General features: G+C 26.4%; 1 protein-coding gene across 5 annotated transcripts in view; it reads left to right on the forward strand.

Annotated features, from left to right (window-relative positions):
* LOC119604447 (polypyrimidine tract-binding protein 1) overlaps positions 1-19206 on the forward strand; it is a 158926-nt gene that overhangs the window by 112613 nt on the left and 27107 nt on the right. For 3 of the 5 annotated variants that reach the window (XM_037957049.1, XM_037957050.1, XM_037957053.1), the window contains 4 exons: positions 9316-9606; positions 9674-9959; positions 11553-11746; positions 13200-13233. In XM_037957049.1, coding sequence (XP_037812977.1) covers positions 9316-9606; positions 9674-9959; positions 11553-11746; positions 13200-13233 — 805 coding nt within the window. The remainder of the gene's footprint in view (positions 1-9315; positions 9607-9673; positions 9960-11552; positions 11747-13199; positions 13234-19206) is intronic. The other 2 variants (XM_037957052.1, XM_037957051.1) reach the window with 1 other exon arrangement.

Below are 19206 nucleotides of genomic sequence, written 5' to 3' on the forward strand. Positions count from 1 at the left end.
GAAACAAATTCTTTGAAGATTTTATTGAAATTGAAATAAATGTTACACATTTTAATGTTGATCTTTGACTAAATTTTATATGTATCTGCAACATGTTGCTAATAAAAAAAGTTTTGTTTTAAAATATGTATTATGTCGAATTATTGAAAGGATTTTTTTTAATAAAAATATGTGGCTTATATTTTTAAACTCTTAATGTTCTGCAACATTTCTTTATAAATTTGCAACATTTGTATCACAAGTTTTTAAAAACTTTGTGCAAATTTAACTTAAATTTCGCTACACTGTTAAAACTTTGAAATAAGCAATTCTTTATTAAATAAAATGTATGTGAAGTATTTCTGAGATTTATACATGGCTTCTTTCATATACATACATACATATTCACATATAAATGTATATTTGTTTATAACAAAGTAAAGATTGTGTATATGTGTTAAACGCTAATGATGTTATCCTTTGGCTTAACGCAATTTTGTGTTTTATTTAATTTTCTGCTTTATTTCAATCTAATGTTGAACACAAAAGACACACAAACACACACAGTATTAAACAAACAAATAAACTTTGGCAACAAATAGCAAAAGTCATTGGGAAAAGAACAGACCTAATCATACAAAAAACATACATATATAGAAAATACATACAATATTTCATACATACTTATATATTAGAAGAAAAATATTTAAGAATTTTTTTTTTGCAGAAAGAAACCTGACCATTACAGAAGAAGCAAACATTTTTGTTTCTTTTTTGAGTTCGTGCCACAAAAAGTAGCAATAGTAGAAAGTAGTGAACAGCAAAAAGAAATCTCTAATTCTTAGCAAGTATTATAAGATAAAATAAAAAGGATTTTTCATGATATATCAGCAATAGCTATATATTTATTAGTTTAGCTGTTAGAAACACACATGCATATACAAATACAAGTACATAAGTATGTACGTACATATATGTAATCAATGGCATTATATTGTATACATTTTATATACATTTCGTGTATGTTTGTAAATGCCTGGAAAAAGTCATTGTTTAGTGTGTGTGTGTTTTTGTGTTTGTTTATGTTCATATTGTTCTTACTATGTGGTATGCTTCTTGTGGCAGTTTGTTGAATTGTTTGCACGCTTGGCCCCTTAAGAATGGCGGCGCATAGCTAATCTTATTGTTTAAACAGCTTCTTACCTAGATCTCCATAGGCAATACTAAGAGACTTTTGAATAGGGTAAAAAATAATAAAGAATTTAAAAAATTTCTAAATATTGCAACATGTTGCAGTATTTGCAAAAAGTCTTCAAAATGTTGATAAACATGATCACTTGAATGAACAGTTAACTATTCCATATAACCTAAACAAAACTAATATATTATTTTATAAAATTTTATTTCTCCACACACATGTTGCTGGCAACATTTTTATAATAAATAACTTAGATTCTCAGAAATCGCTTTTTGAATTCTTTTTTCTACCATTATGTTGCAATAGAAATTAAACCTATTTAAACTTTATATTTCTTTTTTACTTTTGTGTTTACTGTGTTCTTTGGAAAATTTTGAAATTTATCAATAGAATGTATAAAACATCTGTTCTGAAACTAGACTTTGCAACATGTTGCTAAACAAATAACTCTCTTTATTTCTATAATAATCAAAGATTTATAAAGCTTTTGATAAATTTTAAATATTTTATTATAAATATGGTTAAAATATGTAGCCAACAACTTGTTGCCAACAACTTATTGCCAACAACATATTGCCAGCAACTTTTTTCTTAAAAATTTTTCAAAAATTTTTTTTTCTCATTTTCCTCATTCATAAAGCTTTGAGTGTTTTCATAGGCTCATGTTTTTTATTATTTTTTTTTTTTTTGCTGATTGTCTAGGTATGATGACTTTTGTATTGTTAAGCTTCTCACATTTTATTTTCTTATAATGTTATTATTATTTTATAACAAAACAAAAAAATTGTTTCTTTCTATTATTGCAAATAATACACGCTAATATTATATGGCAAGTGTATGTACAAATATTTATTTATTCATTCATTCATTTATTGTTGTTGTTATTGTTCTTGTTCCCCTGAAACGTTTTTAAGAAAATAATAAGAAAAAATACATAATTTTACATATGTATGTTGACATAGAAAGTAAAATATACATACATATGTATGTAAAACAGCAAAATTGTGGCATGTTGATAAGTTTATACATGTACATATGTGTGTCTGTGGTAAAAAAAAATAAATATTTGTTGCTTTTGCTTTTCGATTCCTTAGAGCTGAGTTTTACGTACGTGTTGTTATTTTTTAAAGGTAAAATATTACGCACTCATATACTACAGACATACATACAAATGTACGTTTTTTACATGTTTGTATTGCCCTGTAGTTCGAGCAGACAGTCCTTACCGTTAGATTATTTGTCATGAAATATTTAAAATATGTTGCCAGCAACATTGTTGTCAATTAAAATCGGAACTTCTGGTGTTTTTAACTTATCCCTACATTCGTTAACTAGGGGACATTAACGTGATTATTGATTTTCTTTATTACACAAAGACAAAAAAGATTAAATAAGCTGCTTTGACTCCTTGTGAAGCTACTGGAATATTATTTTTCCTTTCTAGTTTTTTTTTGCTCTGCGTTGCTCTCTTCACACACGTGATTGTTAGTGACGTGTGCAAATGGATTTAAATTACGTTCCTATTATGTATTTTTTTAGCTTTCGTTCATATTCTTGTCGAGAGCGTGTATGTATGCGTCTGGAATTCAAGTGCCAAGCAAATACATACATCATGTCACGATACATGATGTGTAATAATATTTGTATGCTTTTTCATAGATCCATTCAAACATTCATATGTCTATCTTTACAAATACTTTGTATGAACAAAAAAAAAACAAAAAAAAAAAAAAAAAACGGTGTATAAACAACAAATAATAGATAATAAAAATAAACAATGACTTAGAAATAATAACACAACAAAAGTAATTCCCATAAAAGGGTTAAGCGTAAAAATATTGAAGCATAAAGCCTGAAATGTTATCTAAACGTTTTAATACATTAAAATAAATGGAAAAAAATTCTATGAAGATTGAATGTTTAAACAGTTAGAAATGATATAATTTATCAAAAAAGAAGTATGTTAAATATGTTGTCATTTAAATATAAATGACAGCCTTAAAATATGCTTTGAATGTAATTTTTATAAAGCAGCCTTGTAGGTAGGCAAAGGTTATGCTATTACAGTGAAGTAAAACAAAAGCTTAGAGTGAAGCAGTGAGTATATTAAAAATGGCAATTTTATGGAAATTAATATGTGACCTCCTACCTTTTTTCTTTAGGGCTCGTAGGACCATAACTTCAATGAGTTCAAGTATGACAATTTTTCTCAAAATATTTTTTTTTTTTTTTTTGGCAAAATTTTTAAAATTAAATGAACAATTTGTCGTTATTGTTAATATTATTAAAGAGGACTACATTTCCTTTCAAAATAAAACATTTAATAAAATATGCTGTTAAAATACTGTAAACAACTGACAGTCTAAAATTTGTTTTGACATTTTATTTAAATACCCTGTCATTCATAATTATGTTAGAGCATATTTTATTGGTCAATTTTAATATTTAAAACCATATTGTTAAAGTAAATATAAATGTATAGTATCCTAAAAGTAGGCCTTAAATATTTACATACAAATTTATTCGTACCTCTTTAAAAATAAGCCCAACAAAAAAATATTTAATTTAAAATATATAAAACCATTTTGTAGTAATAAAATAAATTACTGTAATGAAAAGCCCTTATCAAAATGACCAATATTTAAATTATTAATAGGTCAAGCCCAAAAGTATACTACACAATTACGAAAAAATTGTCATTGTAAGCACAGCATAAACAAAGGTGTGGGGGAGAAAGAGAACAAAATAAATATTAAAAAAATATAATATAAAATGAAAAACTTGTTGCCTTCTGTCAATTCTATGAAACAAAAAATAATAATAAAAAAAGTTTCTTTTTTCATGTTTTGTTACAGTGCTGTTGTGTCTCTGCACTTAAAACAATAATTTGTAAAGCAACTTTAAATAAAAAGCATCTACTTGTCAGTGTTTTTTTTTTTCCTCTTTAGTTTTGCTACTTTTTGTCGCAACAATGGCAACAGGATTTTATTTTTTAATAATATATATTTTTTGTATATTTTGTTTTGTTTAAACTTAAAAAGCGTACAATTGTGCAAAGAAAAGTTTTTTTATTTTATTTTTGCCTTGTTGCCACAACCATTATGATTTTGTTGTGTTTTTCTTTCATTTTTTTTACACTCTCTCATGTTTGTTGTTTTAAGTTTATTATTTGGTATTTGTTATTTTGGGTTACTTTTTCCGGTTTGTCTGTTTTTTTTTGGACATTGTTTAAAGTAAAGCATATTTACAGGCGAGTTATTTATTTTGGAAAAACTGTAGTTTTAGTTAAAGCTGTTATTGGTAGCAGCTTTTTTATTTTCATTTTCAAATACATATGTATGTATGTGTACTGTCTACTTTAGTAAATTTTAAAGTCTTTTTTCCTTGTATAGTTGTGGTTTATTTAATGCTCTTTGCATAAATAACTAAGTTTTTATTTGGTTCATGTTATGCTCATAAAGCAACCATTTCGATTTTTTATTTTTTGAAAGGACTTCTATATTTACTTTATATATTTTTATTTTCTTTAGCTTATACTTTGTTTGTTTTTCTTGGTGTTTTTCTACAACAATATTTTTGTTAGGTTTTTTTTTTTAATGTTAAGGGATTATCTTTAGCCGGATTTTTATTTTGCCCAAAAAAATTTGTTGTTCAACCATAAGTAAATGCAAAACTTTGTAAAATTTACCAAGTTTTTTTTTTTTTGTCTACTTTTTTTGCTAAAAGCTTTTATTGCCATTGTTACTTGTTGGCAACTTTAAACAAAATATCAAAAATGTCAGTTTTTTTCTGTTTACTTTTTTCCATTTCCCGTATTCGGCATTTTTGATGTTGTTCTTCGCTTTTTTTTAGTTTTTTTCCGTTTCATATTTAAATCCCTAAAGTATATTTTCATTAAGTATTTTATCATTTTGTTTCCAGTTTTACCTGTTGTTTTTTCTCTACTCTATTTTATTTAAAAAATTTTGTTTTCTTTGGCATTTAAAATATACGTTTTTTTTTCTTAAAATATAGAAAAAAATATGTCATATTATTGCTCTAGTGGCCAGGCAACCCTCAAATGTGTTTTATTAAAATAAAAACAAAAATTTATATATATTTTTGTTTGTTTTCTAAACCTTGGGGAATACCCTAGTATGAAAAAAAAAGGAAACAATTTATAAAAATAACAAAAATGTAAAAAAATATTTAACTTAAAGAGTTTATGACAGTTGTTGAATTGGACATGAGATATGACAGTTTTTTTTAAAAAAAGAATTTTAAAAATATAAAAAAATCAATTTATAATTTTACCATGTAAGGAAAACAAATACATATGCATAAAAATATCCATTAAAATATAAAAAATCAAATATATAATTTGTCTTGATATTTTCTAAAAGAAAAAAAAAAATAAAAATATTTTGAATTTGTTTTTTTTTTATAAGTTGACTCTCTAAAATAGGCAACATCTTTTGTAAATATTAGTGCCTAAAGTGCTAGCTGTCGAAAAAGAATACAAAAAACTAAACTAAAGCATGACTTTAGGCGTAAACATATAATTCGTAAACGTTTCATAAAGTTTGAAATATTAAATTTGTTATTAAATTTTTTAAATTTATGCTACAAAATCTGCTCTATTTGTAGTTTTTCCAAATCTTGTTATTGTTTATAAGATTTTTTATACCTATTTTAAGTGGAATACAGTGTTATGTTAAAGTATTTTCAATATTCATTCACAGTCATAGGTGGAAAAATGTCAAGTAGAAATATAAACTTAAACAAAACTATTACACTATAAGAAAATTAAAAAGTCTTGGATGCAAAGGATCATAGAATATAAAAAGCATTTAAATTTACACTTCATACATCGTAGTCTTTTAAGTATGCAATCCTTTTTTAATATTCATTCATAATTCACAACATATTTATAGATGAAAAAGTTTGATCATTCTTAATTTTAATGAATTGGTCCTTCGAACCAAAACTAGGAAATTTTACAATTCGAAGAATCAAACATTATCTTTCAAAACTATTATAATACTTTTGAGTCTTTTGGCCCATTCAAACCAAAGATATAGACCAAAATTTACCATAGTACTTTTGGTCCTTCGAACTGTATTTTGATCCTACATATTTAAAATATAGTCTGTGGATGTTCATTACATATTTCAATTTTAAACCAATTCACCTTCAAGTTATTTGTCATATAAGAACAATTCTCTTCATTTGATGGAAAGTTTAATGCTGCTTCTATAATCGAAATTTCGATCCATTTGGATTTACTATACCATAATATATTAACAGCAAATACGAAATATTCAAATAAAGTGTTCGATTTCAAAACGATCCAGCGATTTTGTTGAGATATTTAGATTTGGTCTTTCGAACCGTTAATTTATTTGTTGTATTTACATCAAGGTAGGTAGATAGGTAGGTTACGTGCGTTGCTCGCTAGCAAGCAAGTTCACTCGCAGGCCTCGTGGCCCATTCCCTAATATTGAGAGAATGGTTTCCCTCCCTAATTTCGTTGACTACTTGGTTCGTTTGGTCTCCGTGTAAACCAGCCGGAGCTTTTAATAAAACCGATGATGTTTATTAGTGACGCAACTCTGAGACAGTCTAGATCATGGAAAAGAGCTCTACCAAGATAGTGTAGTCTGTGCTCTTGTAAGCCTTTGCAGTCACATAGAAGGTGTTGTACCGATTCCACTTCTTCTTCTTCGTCCAAGCAGCTTCTACATTAACTATAATTTGGTTAGCCCATACGTTCCGACATATGTCCAATCATACAGTGCCCAGTAATTTATACCAGTTAGAAGCCTAATCGAGTTCTTACTTAGAGACAAGAGAGTCCTAGTCCTATCTGTTGTTAGAGTAGGCCATAGCAGTCTCGATATTCTAAAAGTGGTGATTGTTGACCACCTGAGTTCCGTCTCACTCAAAGCCCATTCATCTATCAATTTTGATAGGGTCGTCAGAAGAGTGTGAGTATCCTTTTGCGCAAGGGTTAAGTTTAGGGACGACCCTTTGTTTTCACATTCATCAGATATTTCATTTCCCCTGATGACCTCATGTCCTGGAACCCATATCAACTCAACGTGATGTTGTGTCAGTTGTGCCAATGATTGAATACAATTGAGAAGACAAGAGCTCCGTAGGTCAGAATAGGTCTTATAACCGCAGTGTACATCTAGTGCACAATGTATGGTTTATGACCCCATCTTTTCCCAAAGGTTTTCTTACATATATAGAAGGCACATTCGACTCTCAGCATTACGTTTCCATGTGAGCTTAGAGTCTAAAATTACACCAAGATCTAAAATTACGGAGTTCTGAATTCTGGAATTTTGTACCTCCTAGTGAAAAGAACCAGTACAGTTTTGGCCGGGTTGACACCCAGACCGTTTTTCTTGGCCCATGATAATAGAACGCTGAGGGCTGATTCCATGAGTTTACCTATTGTGGAAAGAAATTTACATCAAAGTTTAAGTAAAATGTTTCTTAAAGTGTTTTTTATACAACAACGTACTTGATTTTCTTCAATGAAAACTTATGAATGCATTTTTGATCTTAAAGTGCGAGCTTTTGTTTTCATAACAGTCAGACGGACGGACAGAACGACAGTTATACAATTTTTTCCTATTATAAATGTTTGAACGTGTGTCAGCTCTTTAGCAATTCTAATCAATTTTTATTATTTCTAGCATATACAAAAATACACAGTATTTCGTTTCGCAACATTTTTTTGTTTCTTTTTTTTTTTTTTGGAATAAAATAAAGAAGTTGCTTACAGATGCCACAGTAGCATAGCGCACGTACTATAGTATCTTATACCTGACACTTTTGTGTCTAAGTGTGTGTAGAGATGGCACTACATAGCTGTTCTACATATGTTTTCTATAGCTACAGTTTATACCTAGATATACACTTTTAAACATTTATAGTGTTTATTTATTTATTTTTCCGTTTTCTTCTATACATATTTTGTTTAGACTTTTTCAAGATTTTTTTTGTTGGTTCTCCTGCTCGTGCTTTAAGCATGAGTCGTGTCTGCGTAAATGAAAATCACACGCTTGGGTAATATTTGGCTTCACGTTTTGTTTTCCTTTATATTTCTGCTAAAAGTGTGTATATATTTGTTTAGGTATATTTAGTGGCTATGTGTATGTGTGTGGGTGTCTGGGCATAAGAATCTTTAAATTTTCCTTTACAAAGTTCACCTGGTTTTGTTGTTGTTGTTGTTTTCCTATTTTTGAAATCAAAAAATCAGCACGCATAGAAATAAATTTATTTCCGTTTGTCATTAAATTGTTTTCCGATCACATAAATATACACAAAACTTCACAGTTACCGTCCGTGTCTGGCTGTTTATATGTTATAAAGATTTTTGTCTATGTCTGCGTTTAAATCAATATTGGTGTGATTGATTTCCGTTTTCCGTTTTGAGGTTTTCCTTTTATTATTATTTATTTGTTTGTGTTTGTTTTACGAGCCAAATAAGATTTCTGTGGCTATGAGAAAACAAAAACCTTCTTCATGTCATCTCTGTTAGACAACTATTAGATTTTATCTGCCTATTGCTAAGTCCTTTATATAGCTGTTTTTAAGTTGTGGGCCAAAAGGTGTGTGTATTACTGTTTATACTTACCTTCTCTACGGGTTTTCTCTTTCTTTTTGTTTATTTAGTGTAAATTAGGGTTTACATAATTTAAAGTTGTCTAAAACCCCATAAATGTGGGAGTTATAAAGTTTGCATTTGACCCATTTCACACGTTAAGTTTAAACTTTTGCTCTACATGCCATGATTTTACAATTAACATAAACTTTGTTATAGATTTTTTATGTTTATTTTCCTGTCTAATAGGTTAAACTAACAAAATATAAGAGAAAAAGTTTGAGAATTTTTTTTCGCTTAACAGAACCTTTATAATCCTTAAGTAAACTTTCTTTTAACTTGACCGCACAAAACAAATAAAAAAAGAACTTTTTTTCTAGTAAGCTTAAGATTTTACTTTTTTAAATTTTTAATACCCATAAACTTTGAAAAGAAAATCAAATCTGATATTAAAAAAAGAAAGAGTTTTTTTTAAGTAAACATTACTTTAAAAAAGGCAATAAATATTAATTTTTGTTTAACTTTTTGCTTATATTTTTAGAACGCCATTGTACCCGCTGATTATCGCATACAATCACCAGCATCGGGCTCTCCATTGCCCCTAACCAATACCACAAATACAGATCTCACAGTGGCCGTTTTAACAAATAATACAAATGCTGTTAATTCTGTATCCGGTAATGCCAATACCGCCGGTGGTCCCAATACAGTTTTACGTGTTATAGTCGAATCTCAATTGTATCCCGTTTCCTTGGATATCTTACATCAAATATTCCAACGTTTCGGCAAAGTTTTAAAAATTGTTACATTTACAAAAAATAATACATTCCAGGTAGGTTTAACTATATAATACTTATAAAACGTGAGATTATTACATTAGTATTTCCTTATCCCATTAGGCGCTCATACAATATCCCGATGCCCATTCGGCTCAACATGCTAAAACTATTTTGGATGGTCAAAATATTTATAATGGCTGTTGTACGCTACGTATTGATAACAGCAAAATGACTACGCTCAATGTTAAATACAATAATGATAAGTCACGCGATTTTACAAATCCCTCATTGCCACCTGGTGAACCGGGTGCCGATATTATGCCCACCGCTGGCGGTTTAGTAAATGCCAATGATTTACTATTGATAGCGGCCCGTCAAAGGCCCTCATTAACAGGTGATAAAATAGGTAACACTATCCACTTTCCTTTATTATTTCGTTGTGTTCAAACTGTTTAAGATGTATGAGTTTGTTTTTTTATTGGCATTTTGAGTTGTTTTTTTTTTTTTGTAAAGTTCAGCAAAAAAAGTTGAAACGATTTGGAAGTGGTTCTGTAATGGGAGTCGTCTTAATGGAATCAACATTAGTTGTAAAGTTTTTACATTTGAGTAAAGTTAAAATTTTGTGTAAAATTTTACATAATGTTTAAAAATTTTACATTTAGTATAAAATTTTACATGTACAAAATTATGTTTTGTCTAAAATCTAGTTAAAATTTAAATTTTAGTTCAAATTTTACATTTCAAAAATTTGTATAAAATTTAACATTTTGTGTTAAATTTGATATTTTGTAAGTTTTTATATTTTTCGTGTGTAAAATAAGATTTTTTTTTTACTTTATGTAAAATTTTACAATTTGGTTAAGATTTTTTGTTAAATTACACATTTTGTGTTATGTAACACATTTTTTGTAAAATTACACAATTTGAAATTTTTTGTAAAATTATACAAATTTTGTGTTTTATAGAATTTTTCTGTAAAATTACACATTTTGTGTTATATTACAAATTTTTTGTAAAATTACACAATTTGAAAATTTTTGTAAAACTATACATTTTGTGTTATATTACAAAATGTGTTATATTACAAATTTTTTGTAAAATTACACAATTTGAAAATTTTTGTGAAATTACAAATTTTGTGTTATATTACACTTTTTTTGTAGAAATAACTTTTTGTGTTATATTACGCATTTTGTGTTATAATACACATTTTTGTAAAATAACACATTTTGTGTTATATTACACATTTTTTGCAAAATTACACATTTTGTGTTATATTACACATTTTTTGTAAAAATACACATTTTGTATTATATTACACATTTTTTGTAAAATTGCAATTTGAAATTTTTTGTAAAATTATACATATTTTGTGTTTTATAGAATTTTTTTGTAAAATTACACATTTTGAGTTATATTACACATTTTTTGTAAAATTACACAATTTTTGTAAAATTACACAATTTGAATATTTTTTTAAAACTATGCATTTTGTGTTATATTACACATTTTTTGTAAAATAGCACTTTTTGTGTTATATGACGCATTTTGTATTATTTTACACATTTTTTGTAAAATTACACAATTCGAAAATTTTTGTAAAATTATACAAATTTTTTTGTGATATAAAATTTTTTGTAAAATTACATATTTTGTGGAAAAAAACATTTCAACTGCTTTCAAATCTATCACAATTTCTTTGCTCGAACATTGTTTAAAATTTAATTTATAATTAACTTTGCCTACCATAAACAACAACAACAAAATATTATACTAATATTAATAAATATAAAACAATTTAATTACTTTTTTTTTTGCATTTATGTTTTATTTTTGTTACTAAAACTTTTCTTTAATACTGTTACTAACAACCTCAAAGCTGTGATGTCTTGAGTAATTAATAATTTATTTTACAATTTAAATAAAAAACCATAAACATATTAAAAAAAATTAATAAACTAATTTTGTATTTAACTTTTTCCTGTTTTCCAATTTATAGTAAATGGTTTAGGAGCACCCGGTGTGTTGCCACCATTTGCTTTGGGCATAGGTACTCCCTTGGCTGGAGGCTATAGCAGTGGTATACCCAATTTGGGTGCATTTGCTCTTGCCAATAGTGGTGCTTTACAAACAGCCACCCCTGCTTTGCGTGGTTTCTCAAATGTCTTGCTTGTTTCGAATTTAAATGAAGAGGTAAGTGTTTGCTAGGCAGCAAGTTTTCTCTTTTAAATTAGTTTTTCTTTTTAGATAAAAATGAAAGATATTTAGTTTATTTCTTTAATTTATTTTATATATTATTTTAAATTCCCCTTAGTATTTATATTAAAAAGTAATTAGTTTTAAAAAAAATATATTTATATAATAACAGACTTTACTTTTAATATTATTAATTTAAAAAAAATTAAATTATTTTTTCCCCAACAACTACAAGTTTTTAAAATATCATTAGTAGTGTATTTTATTTTTCCTTATATAAAAAAAAATAATAAATAAATATATAGTAACCCAAAAAAAATCAATAAAATCTATAAAACTTTTATCATGCAAACAATTAAATGCATATACAATTGTTTTTTTTTTATATGTTCATTTTATTTGTTTGTATTGTATTGCATTTCCATTTTTCCCACATTTTCCATTTCAAATTTTATTCTCAAAACTATTGCGCTTTTGCTTTTTTTTCATATTATTATATTTTGTTGTATAAACAGCAACAGAAAATAAAAATGAATTCATTTTATTTCAATTTCATTTAAATTTTCATGCTCATATTTCACATGCTGTTTGTTTTTATTTTTTTAGTTTATTTTTATGATTTTATTTGTTTCCCCTATTTTTGTGTGTTTTTTTCTAAATTCTAATAATTAAAAAGTATTTTTCATTTTAATTAATAATGTTCTAAATTTCATTAATTAATAATCATTAAAAAAAGGTTTAGAAATGGTTGAAACTTAAATGCTTTCTACAGACCATTTCACCTATAAATCTCAGTCTCTCAGATGAAAGCATCTGTTTTTAAATGGTCCTTCGAACCATCAATCAAACTACTGTTTAACGTCATATAGCTTTAACAATATTAGTTGAATTCACTTTATCGGTGTTCTTTTTCAAAGAAATCATTAGACGTTTTAAGATTTAATACTGTTTCAAAAAAATTTTTCATATTGGTCCTTCGAACCTAAATTATACATTGAAAAGTTGAAAATTAAAAATTTTTCTGGGTTTTTACCAAAGTATTTTAAAATCATTTAAATATTTTATACAAAAGCGTAATTTGTTGGTAAAACTTCCAAAAACTATTTGATTTTAAATCATACAAAAGACTTTTGTTAAAACAATTAATTTCTTTCATTGTTTATTTGATTTTGTTTAATTTTACCAAAAGTTTTGTTAAATCAAACAAATCTGTTGTTAAAAGTTTTTAATGTTTTTGTTAATTAACTAATTTCATAAGAAATTATTTAATTACTTTAATAAAATTGTTTTATTGGAAAGAAATTCTTTTTTTTTATTTTCTCCCCCTATTTTATGTGTTTTTTATTAATGTTTTATTTTTGTTTAATATCATTTTAATTTTTAATTTCATTTATTTTACATCAAACTCTTGCTAACTAAATCTCTCTTTTTTCTCTCTTTTTTTCTGTAGATGGTCACGCCTGATGCTCTATTTACCCTCTTTGGTACGTCTGCACAAATAATTTTTTTTTTTAATTAAAAACATTTTAATTTAGTTAATTTTTTTTTCGAATACAAAAAGAAAAAGTGATAATTTGTTAGATTTTCTAGATAAAGTAGTGGTTTCACAAACGATGTTTAAAAATTAAATAATTGAATGCCTGTTTAGGTATTGGTCCTTCGAGCCAAATATATAGTGTTAGTGAAACAGGGGATATTTATAAATTTTTATCATTTAATCCTTTGTAGATTGATGTTAAAGCTTTTAATTTATTGTTCAATTTTTCTTGACAATTCCTAAAGTTATTAATTTATCCCCAAAATGGCTGTTAATTAATATCAATCATACGTATAGTATAAACAAATTGTTAAAAAAAAAACTTAACTCCTTTTAAAGAAGAAATTAAGAACAATTTTAAAGTCGCCAGCAATTTTTAAGAAATATTTTCCTAAAATTTAATATTTATGGCCCTACGAGCCAAGACTTTATAAAAGTATTAAAAAAATCTTAAACTATTTTCCTAAAGTTTTCATAAACATCAATTTTTAATATAATTTTAAAAGGTCTGTAATTTATGGAAAAAATTCTTATATTATGGTCCTTCGAGCCAAGATTTCTTAACAGTTATAACGGATATTAAAAAAATCTTTATTCATTTTTTAATTAAATTTCTAAAAGTTCAGGATTCTTTTTCTTATAGTGAAACCATTACAATTTGATCTCTTTTACATTTTTTTCAATAAGTTTTAATTTACATTTTCCTTTCTTTTTTTAATGAACATGATAGCTTAAGTATTTTCTATAACTTTTAATAGTTTTTTTACTATATTATTCGGATTTATAAATATTGACATTTTAATCATTTAAATCATATAAACTTATTTCCTTTTGAGCAGTTATAAAAAAACAAAGTTTACAAACAAATTTCAAATTGTCGTTTTTGGGTTTAAGTTTAAGCAGCTTAAACTTAAATTTAAAAATAATAATTTAAAAACAAAAAAATCGACAATATTTTTATATAATATTTTCTTGCACAAATCTTCTTAAGAAGTGATTAATATTTAAACAAAATAAATTTATAAAACTTAAACAAAAAGTGCAACTAAAATTAAAACCAAACGAATACAAAGGAATTGAAAGAAAATAGAGAATAAAATATAAAAATGTATATTTTTTTAAAAGAAATTGAAAAAAATCTACAAATTGCTTTCGTAGAATGCAAGAAGAAAAAAAAAAAAAACAAATGAAATGAATATGAATGAGTAGCTACGGTGGGTTAAAAAAAGTACTAAAATAAACTTAAAGGAAAAATACAAAATCCTAGATAAGCTTTAGCTTTTTAAAATTTGTTTAACCCACTGTTCAACCATAAAGAAGGCAAAAAGAAAACAACTCTATCGAAATCAATTTTAACTAAATAAATTATTTACGAAACAAAACATAAAAATTGTTTTAGAATTGTTTTGTACATGGAGTAAAATAAAACAGCAATTTGCACGTTTTAAAAGTGCAAAAACGTATTAGAGAAAAAAAATGAAACCCATACACAATTTTATGCTAAAAACCATTTAAAATAATGTTTGTGTTAAACACTTTAGCTTAGAGGGTCTCCTCTTAATAAACACATGAAATTGTTTAATCTACATTACTTTTTGTTTACGAGTTTTGAAAACAAATAACAGTGTGGCACATAAAATTAAACAGGAAATACTCCAAGAAAAGGTCCTTCGAAACTCAATTTATCAATACTGCAACAACTTCTTATTACCAATAAGTGTGTGTTAACTTCTAGCTTAAACTATACTATTTCATTTTGCTTAAAAATTATTAATTTTCTCATAACTTTTGAGCTTATTTTATTACTTTTTTTCACAAAGTTTTAAAACTTTATTAATAGCCTCCTGTGTCTCATCAATTCTATAGTTAACTGTACTCTCCTTAGTACCAGCAAATGCTGCTATTTTTCTAGCAAAATGTAATAACATACAAACTAAGTATATTTTAACAATACATATTTACTTCTTTAGTCTAAAACTATAAATAAAAGAGCAACTCTCCTCCTGTTGCTTTCCAATACAAGTTTTGCGTGTTTCGATATTTTTTTCCTCCAGAAAAGTTCGAAATAATTTTCCAAAAGGAAATGAATTGTATATTAAGTTGTGCATGCTGGTCATAAATGAAAACAGCACAAAAAAAACAACAAATAATTCATTTTTAAATAAATTGCTAAAATACAATTGTGGCATGCTGCTGTTAAGCTCTAAGTTTAGGAAAACACAGCTTCCTTTTGGCTGCAAGTTTTTTCATTTTGCATTTTTTGTGTGATAATAGTCAATATACACGGTAAAAACCACAAAAACCAGCGTGCGCTAAATATTGCTATTCCTGTTTTTTTCTCCTGTAGTTTGAAGCATTTTAAACGAATCTAACTGTTTGTGGCATCTAGAGAAAAAAATGGAAAATTAATCAAGGTTTTTTATAGATTTTTTTGTAGTTCATGGTTTAGTGTTGGTATTTTGAACAGAAGTTAATGGTTTTATAATAAATATTATTAATTTTATTAGTTTGATAAAAGGTATAGTAAAGGAATGTAATTTTTAAGTATAAATAAAATATTTGTATTTTTAATGTTAATATTTCATTGTTTCCATGCGAAATACTAATAACGATTTTCTTCTTATAATACAATTTAATGATAGTCTATAGTGTTAGCTTTGCATTAGTTCTTTTAGTTAAAAAATTTTTTAAGAGGTTTTAAAGTTATTTAAATTTTCCCGCAAAAACCTTTAAATTAATATTAATCATACGCCATGTATTCCTACAAATAAACAATCTTATTTTGCAGGTTTTAGCGATTTAAATGAAAAACTTTATTTGCAAATAATTAAAAGTTAAAGTGAAAACTGCAAGGTTATAATTTGTATCATGTTGTAGTTAGTATCATATCATATGTATGTGAAAGAAAGGTGTAATTTTTCATTGAATTTCTTTTCAAAATTTCATCTCATAGTTATTTCTATTCTTATTTGAAGTCTTACTCAGGCATGGAAAAATCTGTATTTTAGTATTTCTTAGTACTTTTTGATATCGAAGAATACCGCGCTACCCGCATGACATTTCGGTATTCTAACTTACAAACTTTTACTAAATAGTCCACATAGTAGTTAGTCATATATATAGCATATAGTATAGTCTAGTTTATAATCGATTATTTAGTCTAGTTTAGAGTCTTGTCTATATTTTAATCTAATCTATAGTATAATCTATAGTCTAGTCTTTAGTCTAGTCTATAGCCTAGTCTGTAGTCTAGTCAATAATCTAGTCTGAAGTCTGGTCTGTAGCCTAGTCAATAGTCTTGTCAATAGCCCAATAGGTATAGTCTAGTCTATAGTCTAGTCTATAGTCTAGTCTGTAGTCTAGTCTATAGTCTAGTCTATAGTCTAGTCTATAGTCTAGTCTATAGTCTAGTCTAAAGTCTAGTCTATAGTCTAGTCTATAGTCTAGTCTATAGTCTAGTCTAAAGTCTAGTCTATAGTCTAGTCTATAGTCTAGTCTATAGTCTAGTCTATAGTCTAGTCTATAGTCTAGTCTATAGTCTAGTCTATAGTCTAGTCTATAGTCTAGTCTATAGTCTAGTCTATAGTCTAGTCTATAGTCTAGTCTATAGTCTAGTCTATAGTCTAGTCTATAGTCTAGTCTATAGTCTAGTCTATAGTCTAGTCTATAGTCTAGTCTATAGTCTAGTCTATAGTCTAGTCTATAGTCCAGTCTATATTCTAGTCTATTGTCTAGTCTATAGTCTAGTCTGTAGTCTTGTCTATAGTATAGTCTATAGTCTAATTTTTAGCCTAGTTTATAGTCTAATCTGTTGTCTGGTCTAAAGTCTAGCCTATATATTATTACATTGAAAGCTACACAAGTAATTAGTGTATAAAATATATTTTAATTTGTTGAAATTCTTCTGAATTTGAAAATTTGCAAATTTTCTTCGGGTGTAAGAACGCAATTTCCAAATTTTCTTAAAGTATTTTCTGCGATTTCATGATATTATATATGAGTTTTAATTCTTCAATTAATTCAAAGTTAACTAACCTTTCTCGTAAAAAAGTAAGAAATAAATATTAATCGTACGTCTAGCTGTCTAAAAAAATTACTTCGCTATTAAAGTTTAATGTTTTGAGTTGTCTTTTTTTGTTTAACTTTTAAATATTTAAAATATTCACTAAACTTGAAATGTTATCTTTAACAAAACTCCATTAATGTCACCAAAAGTTTATTTTAAATTAAAATTTTATTTTGAAGAGGAAAAGCAAAAAAACACTTACCTAAATACCCAACAGCAAACACACTACAGCTACTAACTAACTTCATTTTGATAAAAAAAAGAACTATTTGTTCAAAGAATAACAATACAAAGACACAACATTTACTATTACAACAATAACTTAATACTTACAATGTTAAAAAAAAGTTAGAAATAACAACAACGTGAAAAAAGTAGTAGAGTAGTAATAGTAGTAAAACTAACAAAGTCCAAACTATGCTGTAGAAGTTAGAGTGGGGGTGGCAAGAACAGCAACAGTATTGGGGATTTTATATAAAGTTTATTTTATTTCAATTCTAATTGTAATTGTAATTCAGGTATTAAGCCAACAACTAGTATAACACAGTAAATGCAGCAACAAGAATGTTAAGTAAAAGGAAGTATTGTCTGTTGTAAAATAATGGTTATAGAATAAAATACAACAACTAGAACATGAGAACAAAAATAAAAAATAAAATAATAAAAAAAAAAAAATCTAACGAGATGTTGAAAAAATTATATACAAAGGACTTTTCTCATTTGATGCACACAATAAAGCACAGCATTACAGACTCATATAAATTCACAATATTTTTTTTTTTTTCGTTTTTTCCATGGTTTTACAGTTGTACAGTTAAGGGAAAAGTTATAGCAGTGTTGCTAAAGAGTGTTGTTTAAAATTTAAAGAAAATTTTAAAATATAATTTGATGGCCTAAATATTAATATAGCTTTTACACTTTGAAAACTGTGGCATTTTTCCTAAAATATATATGAATTAATATTAATCATACGCCTAGTTGGTCTAAAATTTTTAAATTTTTAATTTAACAAGATAAAAGCAATATTTGTTTTGGTTAAATAGATCAAAATGGGTTTGAGAAGCCTTTTTGTTTAACATTTGAAGATCCATTTTATATTTTCAAGCCCTACTGTACTGTATGAAGTGTATGTTTTTAACTTTGTATGGTTCCAAACAAGCTACTTTTTATCTGATGTTTAAGCTTCTTTTTGTTAAATTGTGTTTTGTTTTTCTTCCTATCCTATAACTCCCACATACTTTTATTGCATTAGTTAGTTTACAATTTGCGATTGTTATTTTCTCCTCGAAAAAAAGTACGTTTGTACAAAAAAAATCTCCAGCTTCAACAACTGATTGCACACATGTACTTGTTTTAGACACTTGCCTGCAGTTTAACAAGGAGTCAAAGTATCCAAAATTAATAAAAACTAAGTTAACTCGTTATTTATTAATTTTGCGTAAATCATTATTTAAATACTGTTTAGTAATGCAAATAACAAAAAATTTTAGTTTTAATGTCCTAACGGGTTAATACGTTAACATTTCTAAGTAATATTCTGTAAATCTTTACTGCGGAAGATATACCCCAAATACTGTAGGGTCAATGCATGTCTGTGTATGAACTTTAATACGCTTTGTATTAGTATGCATTAGTACTAGTTTAGTGTATGTAATTGTAAATGTTGTTGTATGTCAAGTATTATGTTGAGTACATTTTTTTTCTATTCTGCTATAAAAATGACTTGTAAGCATCAAGTACTTGTGTTACAACAAAAATGTAAATATAAAAAAACATATAGATGTTTATACAAAGAGATAGACAAACAGAAAGACGGACAGTCATACATGTGTATGTTTAAGTGTATGTAGTTAC

Source organism: Lucilia sericata, unplaced genomic scaffold (genome assembly GCF_015586225.1).
Source record: "Lucilia sericata isolate MDLA Ls3-8-SP2 unplaced genomic scaffold, ASM1558622v1 Contig000394F_arrow, whole genome shotgun sequence".
Lineage (NCBI taxonomy): Eukaryota > Metazoa > Arthropoda > Insecta > Diptera > Calliphoridae > Lucilia > Lucilia sericata.